Source organism: Herpailurus yagouaroundi, unplaced genomic scaffold, assembly GCF_014898765.1.
Source record: "Herpailurus yagouaroundi ecotype Mexico unplaced genomic scaffold, PumYag 205, whole genome shotgun sequence".
Classification (NCBI taxonomy): domain Eukaryota; kingdom Metazoa; phylum Chordata; class Mammalia; order Carnivora; family Felidae; genus Herpailurus; species Herpailurus yagouaroundi.
Genome location: NW_024412436.1, coordinates 14,110,336 through 14,128,737, shown reverse-complemented (window position 1 = coordinate 14,128,737; position 18,402 = coordinate 14,110,336). Strand labels below are relative to the sequence as shown.

The window sequence follows — 18,402 nt, the reverse complement described above, 5'->3', positions numbered from 1 at the left end:
ATGGCTGGAAGCGAAACCAGAAGGCTCCCCACCTCGTGGGGGCGGGTGAGCCCAGAGGACCCTGTGGCAGCACGAAACAACCAGATATGGATAATAGTCAGTTTTTCCAAAATTTAGGAATCGTGTTGTGTTTCCATTTAATTCTCATGTCCCATATCTGTTACGGGTAGATTATGAATAGAAATCTCTTTTTTGTATATATTTAAAAAAAAATTTTTTTAATGTTTATTTATTTTTGAGAGAGACAGAGACAGAGTGTAAGCACGGGAGGGGCAGAGAGAGAGGGAGACACAGAATCCGAAGCAGGCTCCAAGCTCCGAGCTGTCAGCGCAGAGCCCGATACGGGGCTCGAACCCACGAACCACGAGATCATGACCTGAGCTGAAGTCGGATGCCTAACCGACTGAGCCGCCCAGGCGCCCCATGAATAGAAATGTCTAACCCCTAGAGTTATCAGTTTGTATTCACCAGGAAAGCATGTATTCACATGCAGAGCAGGTTAGGAAGTGTCGGCCAAGCCCTGCTCCCTGGCCCGAGGTCCACCTCACCTGTGACCTCGAGGACCCCTCAGGTCTTATAGGAATAAAGTTCACTTTAAAAGAAGTCAGCCATGTCTAAAAAAAAAAAAAAACTGACAGTTTTATGCTAAAATTTTCATCGCGGTGTCTCTTTAGTGACCCAGGGCATTTGACTGTCCATCTCTGTGTCTCTCTCTAAATTTTATCTAGCTGCACTTCTGACTGAAGTTGAAGAAATATATAGTCCTGTGAATTTCCACTGGGAGAAACTCACTCCATTTCAAAGACTCATCCTGGTAAGATGCGCTACAAGAAAGTAGTGATGTTCTCAGTGTTTTGAGCACTTTAGCAGTAACTGAAACCATTCCAATTTAAATTGTTATTAGCAAAATACGTGGATTTTACAAGGAATGTTGATGTTGGAGGGAAGCAGTCAGCTCCTTACTGTTTCTTTTGTGCGGAGCGTCCAGTCGGGTGGGTGGTGCTCCGCGCCCCCCCTCCCTCCCCCCAGGGGGCGAGGACTTAGAAAGTGGGTACATTTGAGAGATGAACAGGCCTTCTCCCCAGCCCCTTTCAGGACCCGCCTACTTCTTCCAAGTACATCATCCTGGATTCACCCTTATCACCCAAAAAACTCCTTTTATTTCCTCATCCGCCATCTAGTTTAGTGATGGAGAAATCCCTCCTCTCTCTCCCACCTCCGCCCCGACTTCTGCAAACAGCAGCCTCGACAGCCGGTAACCCTTCGATTTCTGCCTTAAATTTTATTCTTGTAACACTTTAAAATTTACTCCAGAGGGTGATTGCCCCAAACACTGCATGTGGCTTATAGACATGTTCACTTTGTCTTGCTTGTCTCAACATTTCGAGTGTAATTTGTCCCAGACCAGTGGATCTGAACCTATGGAGATCTTTCTTACGAGACTTCAAAGTCTTGAGGAAAGAGAACCAGACTAACACAAAGATACATTTAAGCCATGTTAACACGAATGCTGGGCACCAGTCTGCGGGTAGGACTCCCCGTGTGGAAGAAGCGATGTGCGCACGCGCACAGAGAATGGAAGGAGCCGCAAGAAACGACAGTGGTCTTCTAGAAAACAGGGCCTTCACTTTTCAACTTCTGCCTTTTCGTATCACTCGAGTTTTATGTAGCCAGTATGTATGACCTTCACGGAGAAATTAACTGGTCGTTAAGGCCTCTGCTACATTTCCTTGGCCCGGTAAGCGCCAGGTGATCTCCACTTGTGAACTGCAAACTTTGTGAGTATACTGATCCCGTTTTCCCAAACCCACAGTCGGAAGACCTGGTCTGATAAAGTGTTGCATGTACGTACAAAGAAACCGGTTAGGATATTTGAAACGGGGCCTGACCTGTAAGAGTCAGAAACTGAGACGCCCCCTGCGAGATGAAGTGAGACTAGATTAGAAAGAAGGCGGGGCGCCCGGGGAAGGACGATACCGCAGAGCCCCATCAGGACAAGGCCCGGTCCGGTCAGCGCACCGCTCCCCATCGCGACGGCCTGCCAGACAGGAGAGCGGCCGGGAAGGATGGCAACGGGGGGACACGGACGCCAGGAAACTTTCCAGAACCGCTCGTGGCTGCTTGGAAAAGAGTTCAGCACACCCCCGACCTACAGTGCTGCTCTGTTGGCCAGTAAAGTAAGGGGGGCGGGGGGTACACTCACATCTGGGAGCACAGACCCTGGGCGGTGACACCCTCAGTGGTGACGTGTCGGGACCACACCTCACTGTCTGCTGGCCTCAGCTGATTCTAACGCTTCCACTCACTGGACACACTGGCCGAGCTGGGCCCTTAGACCCCAGATGCTCTGTGTGTGGCCGATACTCATTTAAAAATATATACACACAGGGGCTCCCGGGGAGGGGCTCAGTGGGTTCAGCGTCCGACTCTTGATTTCGGCTCAGGTCACGATCTCTCAGTTTGTGAGATCGAACCCCGTGTTGGGCTCTGTGCTGACAGTGCAGAGCCTGCTTGGGATTCTCTCTCTCCCTCTCGCTCTGCCCCTCCGCCCCCCTCAAAATAAATAATAAATTTTGTAAAGACTTGAAAGAAAAATATATATATAGACACACACATACATGCTCCACTTAAGTCAAATAAAATTAAGATTAATTTTTCCAAGAAATAACAGAAAAGATTCGAATTTGATGTATTGATCACATGTATTATGTTAAACAGTGACTTTGCCGATATTTGACGGATTTGACATGTAAAAATGGCAACTTCCCACGGTCCAGCCCAGGGCACCCTCACAGACCCACACGGTTTCAGCTTTGCCTTAACTGGCGGACTCTCTGATGCTGAAAATGCTCAGGACAGAATCCATGGTCAGTTCCCAGAGAGCACAGAAGTGGCTCGTTTGAAACGATTTTCATGCCGAAGGTGTTTCCTCCAAGAGGTGCAGTGATTTCTTCCGACGGGCCCTGAGCCCCTCTACTCACCACGTGGACACGGTTTCCAAAACCTTTCGGTCCCGCTAGAGTTCTTTCTCGATCCGCACCCAGCTTGCTGGGCTGTTTATCTCCATGTTGTTACTAGAGGAGCCAGGGCGCTCCTGACTTCCATCCACACGCGGTGGGGTCTTCCTGCTCCAGACGCAGACAGCGGGGAGGATGTGCCCACGAGAAATCGGGGACCATAACCTGGATCTCACGTCCGAGGCAAGATCTCTGTCAGAGTGTGAGAGACAGAGGCCCCGAGGAAGGGCCACGTGAGGGCCCCCGAGCGGTGGCCGCGGTCTCCCCACCGCACAGACCCGCCCGCTGCAGTTTCCCAGAACGAGGGACACCGCAGAGCTCCGGGGACGAGAATGACGAACGCCTCCTTGTTTGGTTCCGTTTTGCCACAGGGAACGTGCCTTTGGTGCTTTCTCTTTCAGATCAAAATTCTTCAGCCGGAGCAGCTAAAGAATTCAGTGAGAAGGTTTGTAACTGAAAAAATGGGAGATGAATATGCTCTCAGGACTGGAATTCGTTTGCAAGAGTCCTATGAGGGATCCAGTGCCACAACGCCACTGATACTTCTGCACTCCCACGGTAAGAGGCCCGTGCGGCGCTCACCAAATGGGGCGCCGGGGGCTCTGTCGGCGAGGCGTCCGACTCTGGGTTTCGGCTCGGGTCACGATTTCATGGTTCGTGAGTTCAAGACCCACGTCGGGCCCTGTGGTGATGGCGTGGAGCCTGCTTGGGATATTCTCTCTCTCTCTCTCTCTCTCTCTCTCTCTCTCTCTCTCTCTCTCTCTCAAAATAAATAAACTTTTAAAAAAGGCGTAGAGAAGTAGGTTCTGTGTTGGGTATTTTTATGTTTAAAGTCTTTTCCTATTCTTACTTACATAATTGGGGAAAGGGACAGATTAAAACGTTAAGTTACATGAAGACTGAATGTTTCCAAAAATGTAAAAGAACAAAGAAGAATACAATTTCCCGGATTCATAACCTAACCGTGGAAAAACTTACCGGTACCAATTTTCTGTGCAGAATATATCTCCTAAACACATATTATTGATCTGGAAGTTGGGACTGCCCTTGTATTTATCAACTGTTTTAATATGTTAGCTCATGAATATGTATATAAAACAAACCATCAGAAAGCGGCCCCGTCCACCCAGCCCTTGTATTCCTCAAAGCTCCAAATGCTTTTTCCCTTGTCTTTGCCCAACAGACCCTAAGCGAAGTATTTTAACTCACCTTTTATTCTTCATCATCTCCAGATCAAATATGTCTTTAGAATTCACCATTTTCAAACTTTGATTCTATTAGGCAAAAAAGAATTAGAAAAGTGTGTCCTTGTGGAGGCTTTGTCTCTCTAACCTTTCATGTAAAGCAGCCACTCTGTGCCTGACACACTCATAGTAGGTGCTGTGCATTTCCTGAGGACGTAGCCCAGGGTGGCTGCCGGGGCTCCAGCCCTCACGCCCACACTCCAAACAATATATAGAATGGAAGAAAGGAAGTATTATACAACAATTGAACAAACTGCTACCAACTTAGATGCCCATACCTAGCTGCTAAAAATGAAGTATTTCAGCTGGGGACACAGTCATCTTGGGTAACATTGGGGTCAGCTGCTAAGGAGAGGGGGACAACTAGATGCTGGAGCAGATAACCAGCAGTCACTGCTGCAGGTAGGTACTGTCACCCCCATATGTTAGAAAACCCAGGCCACCCAGTTAGTAGCAGAACCAAGATCTGAACTCCGTGTGTGACCCAAACCCTGTAGTTTCCCCTCCGTGACTGCGCCTCCTGCCACAACCCCATCATCACTAGGTTGCGTTTTTTTAAGAGGGAACGAAATGCATTTACAACAGGGTGCACGTTTCCACGTTGTTCCAGGGACTGACCTCACCAACATGCTCCTGAGGTTCGCGCAAGAGTTAAAAGGAAGAACGCAGCATGTGACGGTGCTTTCCCTGGGCCGTGGCCAGGCCGCTAAGGCAGAGGAGGTCCTTGTGAAGGCCCTGAGCAGCCCCACACAGTGGGTCTTCCTCCAGAACTGCCATCTCGCCACGTCGTTCATGCCACGGCTCTGCTCCATCATAGAATCGTAAGAGGCTTACGTGTATTTGTAAGGGATCCGCTAAGTACCAAAACAGTGGGATGAGGGGCGCCTGGGGGGGGGGGGGCTCCATCGGTTGAGCCTCCGACTCTTGATTTCGGCTCAGGTCACGATCTCGTGGTTCACGAGTTCAAGCCCCGCGTCGGGCTCCGTGCTGACAGTGTGGAGCCTGCTTGGGATTCTCTCTGCCTTCCCCTCTCTCTGCCCCTCCCTCCTCCCTCTCTCAAAATAAATAAATAATCTTTAAAAAAAAAAAACAAAAACAGAGAAAAACAATGAGGTGAAAGTGGAAATGAACGCATTTAAGCAATAATAAAGTAAAGTGCTGGGCCACTCGGGGGAAAATTAAGCTTTCTTACCTGGGTTCTTTTTGCCCCAAGAACTTTATTTTTTTTTTTTAATTTTTTTTTCAACGTTTTTATTTATTTATGGGACAGAGAGAGACAGAGCATGAACGGGGGAGGGGCAGAGAGAGAGGGAGACACAGAATCGGAAACAGGCTCCAGGCTCTGAGCCATCAGCCCAGAGCCCGACGTGGGGCTCGAACTCACGGACCGCGAGATCGTGACCTGGCTGAAGTCGGACGCTTAACCGACTGCACCACCCAGGCGCCCCTGCCCTAAGAACTTTAAAACTCCACTAAGAATACGTCGGTTTTACAGGGAAAAAAAGCCTCCCTGACTGTTGCTCTCCATTCCGTTGCCCACTTTCTCCTCCTCAGCCCTCCCTCTCAGCAGAAAACATGCCCCACGCACACACGTGTGCATCCAGACCTTAGATTTTAACATTCTACACGATTCCAAACAGCTCCTGTCCCTCCTTTCTGGCCTATCCTTAGCGCTTCCTCTGACTTTCTCTGGCTCCGTCCCGTTGCAAAGAGACGCTCACTCAGGCAGAAGCTGCCCTGCCGGGGCTCGGGCTTCCAGTTGGCGGTGGAAGTAGCTGGAAGGTAGTTATGCTAACACGGAGCGGCGGTGGGCGGGGTTTAAACTGGTCGAGTGAGTTTTAACCGGTTGCCATCGATAGTTTTCTCTCCAACGGTTCACTTGTGTCGGCCTCACCTGTGTGGTCGCGCTGTCCTGTGAGTGCGTGCACATGTGTGTGTGTAAGGCCCTCCCCTTCACACTATGTTCTAAGGCTGGGCACACCCACAGGGAACCAGAAGCCAAATGCACCTGCCTCAATTAAATTTCTAAAAGCTTCGCTAGGATCGTCCGTTCTGTTCTGACTCCTGTGCCTTCAACAGTTTACAAAGTTCTTAATAATCTCCTCGTATGTACTTTGCCATTTAAGAGCCAGAAGACGGGCGCCCGGGTGGCGCAGTCGGTCAAGCGGCCGACTTCGGCTCGGGTCACGATCTCGCGGTCCGTGAGTTCGAGCCCCGCGTCGGGCTCTGAGCTGACAGCTCAGGGCCTGGAGCCTGTTTCCGATTCTGTGTCTCCCTCTCTCTCTGCCCCTCCCCCGTTCATGCTCTGTCTCTGTCTCAAAAATAAATAAATGTTAAAAAAAAAAATTAAAAAAAAAAGAGCCAGAAGACAAGACTGCTCAGTGGTGTAATTTCAGTACTTGTAAACCTTGGAAGGCGACATGATAATTCCCGCCACGCCCCTCATTCATTAGTCATTCGAACACTACCAACAGGGCACCTGCCAAGAATCAGTCTAGGGACTGTGCGCGGGAGGGACCAGACGACGTCGGTCAGCCTTCCAGAGTGCGCTAGGCTCGAGAACAACAGAATGGCAGATAGCAATGTATCATTTAAAAAGAGAGACTAGTCGGGGCGCCTGCGAGGCTCAGTCGGGTGAGCGTCTCGGTTTCGTCTCAGGTCATGATCGCACAGTTTGTGAGTTCAAGTCCAGCATCGGACTCAGCACCGGTGCAGAGCCTGCTTGGGATCCTCTCTCTCTCTCTCTGCCCTTCCCCTGCTCTCTCTCTCCCTCTCTCAAAAATAAATGAATAAATAACCTTAAAAAAAACTTTTAAAAAAAGAAAAAGAGAAATTAGAGGAATGTTCTTCAGAACAGAATTTCAGAAGCTTAATAAAAGTAGTTAACAGCGCATAAAAAAAAAAAAGCAGTCTATGTAGTCAGAGTATAATTAAGAGGAATTCACACTTCTTTATCAAATCAAGCCTTTAAGGGTTTAAGACTACAGCCTACTATGAGAGAGAAAACTGTGAAGCAAATTTCTTAGATTTAAGAGTTAAGGAAATGTGTTCACAACACATTACTAAGGAAAACTATCGGGCTACAAACCATATTACAGTGTACTGTTTTTATTTAAAAAAAGAGAAAGAGAAAAGGAAAGGCGTACTTATACCTAGTTAGTGGGATTTTACTGGGTGGGTGTTTATTCTGAGAGAGAGAGAAAAAAAACACAAGTAGGGGAGGGGCAGAGAGAGAGGCAGAGCAAACCCCAGGTCAACTCCGCGCTCGGTACGGAGCCTGAAGTGCGGCTCGAACTCAACCAACGGTGAGATCGTGACCTGAGCTGAAACCGAGTGAGAGGTTCAACCAACTGAGCCAGCCAGAGCCCCAGGGTTTTAGTTTATTTTTGTTTTTCTGTTTAATTCTGTGTTTGATTTTTGTTGTTGTTGTCTTTTGGGTTCTGTGGGGTTGTTTCATTGTTTGTTTGTTTTGCTTTTGTTGTTTGGATTTGTTTTGCACATTTGACAAAAATAATCAGACATGCAGAAAAGCTGCACGAACAGGATGACCGCTCCCCTCCCCCGCCCTCTGGTTCCCGGTTGTTAACATTGGCCATTTCTTGTCTTTCGCTTGTTCATACATTTGTATGTAATTCTTTTCTGAATCATTGGAAGCCAGCTGAGAACATGATGCCGCTTGGTCCTCAGACACGCCAGTGTGCTCACCGATGATCTGATCACCTCAGTCCTACCTAGCCCGCTGGCCCCCAAATAACATCTTTTACTGCAAAAAAAAAAAAAAAAAAAAAAAAAATTCTGGTCCAGGTTCTCATTCAGGATTTCTCATTGCATTCAGCTGTCTTGGCTCTTAAATCCTCCTTATTCTAGATCGTTCCTCAGTCTTTGTCTTTCATAACTTGGACAGTTCTGAAAAGCACCAGCCGGTTCCATCCGTTTGGTTTGCCTGCCGTTTTCTCACGGTCAGACTGTGGTTACGCGGTATTGCAGAAAAGCCACACAGTACATTTGTGTCCCTGGTGCATCGTATCGAGAGCACACAGTTGGGATTTTTTTTTTAATCTTTAACGTCTATTTTTGAGAGAGAGAGAGCATGCAAGCTGGGAAGGAGCATAGAGAGAGGGAGACACAGAATCCGAAGCAGGCTCCAGGCTCCGAGCTGTCAGCACAGAGCCCGACACGGGGCTCGAACTCACAGACCATGAGATCTCATGACCTGGGCCGAAGTCGCATGCTTAACTGACTGAGCCACCCAGGTGCCCCTTCTTAGTTCTGATTAAAACCTGCTTTTAGCTCTATCTCGGTTACACGGGACCATTTCACGAAAGTAACAGTATCTGTTGCTTTCAAAACGTGTGTGCATTTGCACACGTGTGTGTGTGTGCTTGCACATGTGGGGTCCTCAGTTGCCTGAGGTTCCCAGTTCTCATTCATGGGTACAGGTTGGTGCTTTTTACAATCTTTTATTTATTTATTTATTTATTTATTTATTTATTTATTTATTTATTTTTGAATTAAAAAAGCATGAACAGGGGAGGAACAGAGAGAGAGGGAGACACAGAATCCGAAGCGGGCTCCAGGCTCTGAGCTGTCAGCACAGCTGACAGCCCCGACGCGGGGCTCGAACTCACAGACCGTGAGATCATGACCTGAGCCGAAGTCGGGCGCTCAACCGACTGAGCCACCCAGGCACCACCATTGGGAATTTTTGACTGAATTATGGCTTTATTATTTGCCAAACAGTGACTTTCTAATTCCACAATTCCTTCTAAATTTATTAAGTGATGTTCTTTCCTAAGGAGGAGGCTTACCTTCTCCTGCATTTATTCATTGGCTTCTTTGTATCAATCATGTTCCTGTTTTATTCGATGGATAATCTGTGGCCACCGTCACTTATTTCGACGTTGTTGTTCCAGATTTGACCGGGGAAACACTTCACTCACTTTGTTCTTAATTTGTACTTTTTCCAAGGATTTTTGCAGTGCGCACTCTTGAGCTTAGGTGGAAAAACTACTTTTCAAAGCTGGGCCTTACTGGGTCTTATGCAGATCCCTGCGTCGTCGCAGGAGAGGGAGAGCTGGGGGGGGCTCATACACGATTTTTTAAATGAGCTCTGGGTCACTTCCAACATGGAGATTCTGGGATTCCTAAAAACATGTTGGTTTGGCTTGACTATTTTTCATCAAACTAGGTTATCGCCCTTCTGTTTTGCAGATTTAACAGCCCAGATGTGACAGTGGACCCTGAGTTCAGGCTGTGGTTAAGCTCAAAGTCGGGCAGTTCTTTCCTGATTCCTATTCTTCAGAGGAGCTTAAAGGTACGGACAAAGCAGGACGGGGCTTGGTATTGACTGAGGCACACTGAAAGTAAATTGTCTTGTGTTCATAACTCGGATTTCGAAGAGGGTGCTGAGTGTAGCACGCCGAGTCTCTCCTCTGCGCTCGGCCCTGCACTGTGGTCCAGGAGGGACACTAACACAGCAGGCCAGATCCCTGCTTCCAAGAGACTCACAGCTCGCTGGACATTTTCTCAAACAGGGATGCTAAGACTTCCGGCGCCTGTGACCCGGAGCCCGGGGTCTGTGTCCTCTGGCTGGCCGTTTGGCCCAGGCTTTTCCTGCCTCTGCTGCCCTGCCACCCCACAGCTCATTCTCTGAACGGCTCTGGCAGAGAGCAGCCACAGAGCAGGTGTTGGGGACAGGGGCCCGAAGGGCGGCCTCGCGGAACATTTCACCTCAAGCAGGTCCGTCGCTGCGCTTAGCAAGCCACGGCTGCGCTTCAGATGTTAGCAACTTTCTTCCCCAGAGTCACACTTTCTCTCTCCCTCCCGCCTTCCCCCTCACATGTGCTTCCTTACGCGGGTGCGAGGCACGAGCAGGAGGCTCCAAAGATCAGTAATGACAGGGAACACAACGAAAATGCCTCATTCCCGCATCCTCAGGGCTTTCGCAGCCAAACTTGCTGGCCATCTGCAGTGAAGGGAATTCGAAAGGTCAACATGCTGGGAGGTACGGAATACCCACTCCACGGGGCGCTCTCCAGGCCCCGGGGCCGCAGTGTGAGAGTCTTAGGCTCCGGGGCGGGGACCGGTCCCTCCTTCTCTCTCCCCGGAGAGGATCTGATTGTGCTCCCCCAGCAAACCCGCGTTTCTCTATCCCTGGAAGGAGGGGCTGCTGTGCCGGACACTGGCCGTCCAGATAAGCAGCGAGGTCCTCTTCCGGGACACAGACCCCGCTGCGCACTCAGGATACATCCGACTCCCACTGGGTGGCCCTGGGGGGCATCAGAGCCTGGCACCAGGAGCGGCTCTGCGAGTGGTCGGTCTGAGCCTTGACCCGGAAACCTGCCGTTCACATACACGCGTGTCCGTGTATCACCTACGCGTTCCCACCCTCGGATCCTCACACGTGCACACGCACACAGCTTGTATGTGTTTGTGTACAATGTGCAGACGAGGGAGCTTTGCAGACACCTCACGGTTTCAACAGTTAACAGCCACGCTCTTTTTTTTTTTAATTTTTTTTAATGTTTATTGATTTTTGAGAGAGAGAGAGAGACAGAGCATGAACAGGGGTGGGTCAGAGAGAGAGAGGGAGACACAGAATATGAAACAGGCTCCAGGTTCTGAGCTGTCAGCACAGAGCCCGACGCGGGGCTCGAACCCACAGACGGTGAGATCATGACCTGAGCCGAAGTCGGATGCCCAACCGACTGAGCCACCCAGGCGCCCCCCACACTCTTTTTTTTAAATTGAGTCCTATCTTCTTCTTCTTTTTGAGTTTATTTATTTATTTATTTGGAGAGAGAGGGAGAGAGAAAGAGAAACATCCCAAGCAGGTTCCGCGCTGTCAGCACAGAGCCCGACAGGGAGCCCGAACCCACGACCCCGGGATGACGACCTGAGCCGAAATCGAGAGTCGGACGCTCAGCCGACTGAGCCACCCAGGCGCCCGATGGTGTTACACTTTTCGTTTTAAAATCTGAATTGGAACAATAGGGAATCTGGTACAGTCCTCTTACGGAAACTTTCAAGTGAAAAAAGAATTAACCCGGGATTTTTGTTTTGCCCTCTTAGCCAGTCCCCTGCCCCGCTCTGTCCCCTCTAGACCTGGTGCCTGTGTCTCATGTGTGGTCCTTCTCACACCTGTTCTCAAGATTGCAGTGGAAAATCCGCAAGGATTGAAAAGTAACTTACTGCAGACGTTTGGATACAGTGGCAGTGGAGTGGTGACAGAAGAGACATTTGAAAAACTGGACTGTGGACCGTGGTGGAAAAAGCTTTTATTCGGCTTATGTTTTTTCAATGCTCTAATCAATGAGAGAAAAAATTATGGAACACTGGGCTGGAATATTGCTTACAAATTTAGTTCTTCAGACTTGGAGGTAAGTGCCATACCTTCAAAATAAACGGTAACAACAAATGAATAACAATATATACAAACTACACGACACTGAGTGTTTTTCCCGTGAACTCCGTAACTAGGTAACAAAGGCTAATGTTTCAAAGCTTGGATCTCCGCGCCGGCTTTTCTGGAAACAGATCACAGCTCTCCCGCTTATAGATGTACCAGTGTTTACTCTGTTGGGCGAGCTCATTAACTCTCAGGGTCTTGGTCCTGGACCAAGGAAGGAAAAAGCAGGATGAGGGAAGGCAAGCCAGATGTTACACCCACTCGAAAGGGCACCGAACGAGGCAGGCTAATTAACATAGGTCACGCAGCACAGTGCGTGACGCACAGAAACCGCTCGAAATGTTTGCGGTTTCTGCTGGAGTTGTGTAAAGTAGGAGAGAGCGCACTGACCCACTGGGGGAGGGGCACAGCTTAGGAGTCTTTCTTTACTGTTCTCTGTCTAGAACCTTCTCTCTGCTTCCTAATGCATGGTACTTTTTTATTGCTAAGGTAAACATGTGGCGACGCCTGCTTAAACTTTCGCCAGGTTAGATTATAGGCCAAAAACCTGAGCAAAATCTTCATTCCGCCTCTGGGTGTCCGCCACCTAGACCCGCCCGGACGGGCGCCCTCCCGTCTCTTCTGCATCCTCATTGGGCTTCTCGGCGCTCACGCCCTCTGCAAGTCAGAGTATGTGCCTCTGCCCCTCACCAGACAGGACACCGAACGGCTGTGCTCTGGGCTTTTGTCAAGGGATATGGGCTCAAGCACTTTGTCACACCCCACTCAGTCAGCAGGCTGACTGACGACACATTGGGGGAAACGCCTGTGGCATCTACTATGTCAATGGCTAATATGCCAATATGCTACCTGTATGAGGATTCCTTGTACACTAAGAAGAGAAAGAAAACACCCCAATGGGTGAAGGACCCGGAGAGGCAGTTCACAGTAGAAATACAAAAAGGCAATCAGGTGACGAAACTTTGCTCAATTTCATTAGTAGTGGTGCTGTTCATTTTACATATGAACTTGACTGGACCCCAAGACCCCCAGGTATTTGGCCAAACGTTGTTTTGAGTATGTTTGTGAGGATGTTTCTGGGTGAGATTCATATTCAAACCGGTAGGTCATAAAGCAGATCCCTCTCCCCGATGTGGGTGGGCCTCGTCCAGTAGGTCGAAGGACTGACTAGAACAGAAAGGAAATCCTCCTGCCTGTCTGCCTTTGAGCCGGAACACTGGCTTTTTCCAGCCTCTGGACTTGAACTGAAACATCGGCTCTTTCGGGGCCTCCAGACAGGAAGTGCACCGTCGTCTCTCCTGCGTCTGTGGCCACAGGTCTGGAGATTTGTCAGTCTCCGTAATTACGTGAGCCAGGTCCTAACAGCAAGTCTCTCTGCATGTGTGCTCCTCACCTGGCTCTCTGGAGAACACGGACTCCTACAGCCGTCAGGGAAATGCTCGTTAAAGCCGCAGTGAGATACCACCTTTCGCAACCACAGTGGCTAAAACAACGGCACAGAGAGGCAGGAACTGTCGCTAACTTTCTGGAAGGCAACTTGGTAATCTGTATCAAAATTCTTCAAAGAATTCCTATGATCGTTGATGTAGAAAGAAAGAGTCACATTGACAGGACTGATCAGGAAAATTGGTTATAACCGAGCCCGTCAGCAGGATTTCATTCTGCGTGTATATATAATTCATCTCTCTTACAAGTGATTTTCTAGAAAATGTATCCTAAACCACCTGCAGGGGAACGGACGGTAGGAAGTGGGTGGCCCGGTGTCAGCAGGTCTTCTGTCGCCGCAGAGCGCGTGTGAACTTGGCGCAGGCTGGCATGCCCGGGGTGCTGATGCTCTCTTGCGTTTTGCAGAGAGGCTTGCTCAAGCCGGACGCAGCTGGCTACATCATGGCGCTGTTGTCCAGAAGAGGACAACCGTCCCTCCCCTCCCTCCTTCCCCCTCTCTGTGCGGCGCGTGCGACAGCAGCCTTGGCAGTGGAGGGAAAGACCCTGCGGATGCCGAGCCGACGGTCTGGAAGTTCTGGGAGCTTTGCGGGAAACTGGATTTATGCACGGCCCCCCTCGTTAAGGAAGTGGGAACTTCTAGTTCCCTGGGAAGTTGAGTTTGGACACAGCTCCCCCCACTAGGGGGAGCGCCCGGCCAGCCAGCCGGGTCAGGCAGCTTGGGGTGTCCTGGGGGACCCTCAAGGTGACCGTGTCTACTGGGCCAAGCACCAGTGCATTCTCCACCACGCACAGGCTACGGCCCCCGAAAGCCCCCCAAAACCTGGGCCTGAGCCCCAAGGGCAAGACCGAGAAAATCACATACCTAATGCGATCCAGTGGCCAGAGAGAGAAAGAACAGGAAACGGAACAAGCAATGGAACAGAAAATTGTAAGAGCCCGAAAGGATATACACGCTTCACACACACGCACGTATTTCACACACATGATGTTTGTGAGTGAGCCCGTGTCAGTTTCTTTTTACCTTCTTGACGGAAGAGGCAGCAAGATGGTAAAACTGACTTCTAAAAATATAGGAAAGAAGTTTCTGGAAATAGAGAGAGAGAGAGGCATGAAATACGATTGCCAAGTCGCATCCCGAACTGATAAATGCCCTACGGGCAATAAAACTGTGCCTTTGGTCTGTAATTTTCTTGACGAGCCAGACACCGTTTGTGTGTCTGAGGGACAGAAGTCGTCCGCGTTCTTCTCAGAAGGAAGCACGTGCAGGCCGTCGGCTTTCTGTAAACTGGACTCGGACAGAACTCTGGGTGCTCTGACCAATAGCACGTCAGAACACAAGTGGGTGCTCCTGGAGCACTTGAGCGTCCGTGAAAGAGCGCCGGATGCTGCCCCCGCGTGACGTGGAACAGACGTGTGCTCGCCCTTCGACCTCCTCCCCCGTTCTGGAGTTTTTACTTTCGTCCTAACAGCTCTGGTTATGATTTGCATAACCTCCAAAGGTTATTCGTTATCACAAAATAACAGGGCGGGGGTCGGGGCGCTTGGCCCCGGTTTGCAGGGGCAGGCCAGAGGCGCATCGGTGCCCAGGCCCCGCACACCGTCGTCAGCAGACGCCGCGCACCGAGACTTATGAGCTAAACGCGAAATGAGACGGGGGGGGGGGGGGGGGGGGGGGGGGGGCAGTGGTGGTGGTGCAAAGTCGAGTCAACGGCCGGAAAGATCAGATAGAAGGAACACCCCGAGCACGAGAAGGAAATGACAAAACGACGGAGATCACGAGGGACAATTAAGATGTCTGAAGAGTAACCTCACCTTCAAACGACAGGGATTCCGGCCGAGAAGATGGAGAAAAACAAAGTAGGAAGAAAGCGGTTTTACTTCCCCCCCCCCCCCCCCCCGACTGACGACAACAGATGGACAACAGATGGGAGTCTGCGGACTGAGAACGCTCACGGAGCTGGCACGAGCTGTGACGACCCCTGGTGGCGCTAGGCTGGTCAGGGGTCCCTCCAGAAGGCAGTGGGGGAGCAGGCACGCCGGCCCGGAGAAGGCTGTGTGGGGGTCCCGCAGTGCGGGGTGATTCCTGCATGGGGTCCCGCACAAAGGGAAGTCCTGCGGCGGGGGGGGGGGGGGGCCCCGCGAGGGGGTTCCCGCCGGGGGGGGGGGGGTGCGGGGAGGGGTTCCTGCACAGCCCAGCCTGGCTCTGGCTCTCGTCCTTGCAAACTCGGTAGCAGCTGTGTGCGACCGCATCAGGGCCGAGGCGGAGACACAATGCAGGGAAGTGGCCGAGTGGGGAGTGTGGAGAGCAGGAAATCTGTGGCCTGGCCGCACTGTTAAATGTAAACAGACAATAATGAACCGTTGAGCGCCAGTGGTCTAAGTGCTAACACGGATGATTTAAAAGGAAGGCTCCCGCTACAAGAAAAGTCCCATAATCGTCTTAGGCTAAAAACACTAGCCTCTGTCAGCGGAACCCAGAGGTCGGGCAGAAGGGGCACGTGTGCACCGGGGTCCCGCGAGGACAGGAGGGGGAGGCCGGGCGGGCAGAGGAAGAAGTGGGTGCTCCCGCTGGGGGCGGGGAAGGAACTGCCGGCTTCTCGTCGCCTGAGAAAAGAAACGTTAGTAAGACTTGAAGGAACGGAAGGGCTGCCTGTGTCTAAATCCGCAAAGGAGGGAGAGGAAAAGCCATTGGACCGACTGTCGGAATGAGGAGGGAGAGAAACCGCAAAGTACATGAACCGTAGCGAAGTAATACGGAGGGCATCCTCTCAGGCTGTGTCTGAAACGTGAGCGGCCACGTTCCCTCTCTAGGAGGCACGTGCCATCTATACGAAGAACACTCATGTGATGGAAGACAGTTCAAAACTGCCAAGAAAGTAGAAGCAGCGAGAAAGCAGGAATGGCAACGCTACCATCAGACAAGACGGGACTGAATCTGAAAAAGCACCAAAGGAGCAGGAAGGGGACACTTGTGAGGAAACGGCGGCGTGAAAACGTAACTTCTGCGGAGAGTGTTCTGGGGACTGATGAACTTGAGCCTCACGTCGGCCCCGGGAAGAGGGCCGTCCTCCCGCATTTGAGGCTGAGGGAGCTGCGGGAACGGACGGGATTCGGACACAGGCGGCCTGGCTTCGGAGTCTGTCACACGCTCCGGTCCCGACACGTGGCAGAGCGTAGCCTACGGTAGCACGTGTGCACAAACGTGCGTGTGGGTGCGTGGGGACGCGTACATGCCTGTGCGTGCTACGGGTGTGTGCTCCTGCGTCACCACTAGGGGGGATTTCAAATCCCCTTTCGGAATTAGGGCGCCCCCATAAGCAAGAGTAAGACAGATAATAGAATAACGTAAGCAACAAATTCGATTAAGAAGAGTTTTGTAGAACCCAACATCCCTCTCGTAGGCAGCACACGTTTTCCTTCATACATCCAAGGAACTCGTAGAAAGTTCAGCCAGGAGCACGGCCACGGAATAAAATCTTTAATTACTGTGTGGGCCGCATTCTCGGATCGTAATCTAATAAGTAATAAAAATTCGACCCCAAAGATCTTAAGGTGGAAATTAAGAAACATGCCTGGAGTTCAGAAGTCTTTTATCGAAGAGGATGTTCAAAGGAAAATCACAAGATATCTCAAACACAAAGGAAATGAGATACTTCACACTGAAACTATGACAGTATAAAATATGCTCAGAAAGGAATAAACTATGGCCTTAAATATCCTCATCATTAAAGAGGAAGTGCAGGAAATTCATAGTCATCTTAAGAAATTAGAAAAAACAACAAAAGGGACAAATGAATCTAATTTTAATAGTGATAAAATAATACACAAAAAATAGTAGAACGGAAAAATAAATCCAAAAATTGGTTTTTGATAAGACAAAGTTTGAAAGTCTATATGGATCCAATGATTTCTGGGAAAATACGAATTCTCAAAATTGACTCCAAAAATATGAAAGTTCTGAGTGGACCAACTGCTATAAGACACTGCAGATAAACACCGGGATGAAATGGTTTCACAGCTGAGTTCACTCTGGACCTTAAGACACGGACATTGATATTATTTAAGCTATTCCAAGCCTTAGAAAAAGATGGCAATTTCCCCAATCCATTCTATGAAACCATAATAGTAATGTGAATACCTGGTAAAAATAATATATGTAAGAATACAGGCTAGTTGTACTTAGGACCTGATGTAAAAAATTCTGTATAAATTATTGATAAGCTTCAGCAATGAATCAAAAGCATAACGCACTATGACCCCCTAGGGCTGAGTCCAAGAACGCAAGAAAGGCTCGATAGCTGGAAATCTATAACTCGCTTTCCATGATCACATCAGTAGATGCAGAAAAGCCTCCCATTCAGGAAGCCATCAAAACCCTAGAGGAGAAAGCAGGAAAAAACCTCTCTGACCTCAGCCGCAGCAATTTCTTACTCAACACATCTCCAAAGGCAAGGGAATTAAAAGCAAAAATGAACTATTGGGACCTCATCAAGATAGAAAGCTTCTGCACCGCAGAGGAAACAATCAACAAAACTAAGAGGCAACCGAAGGAATGGGGAAAGAGATTTGCAAATGACATATCGGATAAAGGGCTAGTATCCAAAATCTGTAAAGAACTCACCAAACTCCACACCTGAAAAACAAATAATCCAGTGAAGAAATGGGCAGAAGACATGAATAGACACTTTTCCAAAGAAGACATCCCGATGGCCAACAGACACATGAAACAATGTTCAATGTCACTCATCATCAGGGAAATACAAATCAGAACCACACCGAGATACCACCTCACGCCAGTCAGAGTGGCTAAAATCTACAAATCGGGAGACTACAGATGCTGGCGAGGATGTGGAGAAAGGGGAACCCTCTTGCACTGTTGGTGGGAATGCAAACTGGTACAGCCGCTCTGGAAAACAGTGTGGAGCTTCCTCAAAAAATTAAAAATAGAAATACCCTAAGACCCAGCAATAGCACTGCTAGGAGTCTACCCAAGGGATACAGGAGTACTGATGCATAGGGGCACTCGTACCCCAATGTTTATAGCAGCACTTTCAATGGTAGCCAAATTATGGAAAGAGCCTAAATGTCCATCAACCGATGAACGGATAAAGAAGTTATGGTTTATATATACAATGGAATACTACTCGGCAATGAGAAAGAATGAAATCCTGCCATTTGCAGCAACGTGGATGGAACTGGAGGGTATTATGCTGAGTGAAATAAGTCAGGCAGAGAAAGATACCATATGTTTTCACTCATATGTGGATCCTCAGAAACTTAAGACCAT

At 49.5% G+C, this 18,402-nt stretch overlaps 1 protein-coding gene across 1 annotated transcript in view; it reads left to right on the top strand.

Annotated features, from left to right (window-relative positions):
• Positions 1–18,402, top strand: part of DNAH14 (dynein axonemal heavy chain 14) — a 328,569-nt gene that overhangs the window by 277,382 nt on the left and 32,785 nt on the right. Inside the window, exons 73-77 of the mRNA XM_040451938.1 lie at positions 729–814; positions 3,419–3,575; positions 4,872–5,082; positions 9,473–9,575; positions 11,413–11,640. Coding sequence (XP_040307872.1) covers positions 729–814; positions 3,419–3,575; positions 4,872–5,082; positions 9,473–9,575; positions 11,413–11,640 — 785 coding nt within the window. The remainder of the gene's footprint in view (positions 1–728; positions 815–3,418; positions 3,576–4,871; positions 5,083–9,472; positions 9,576–11,412; positions 11,641–18,402) is intronic.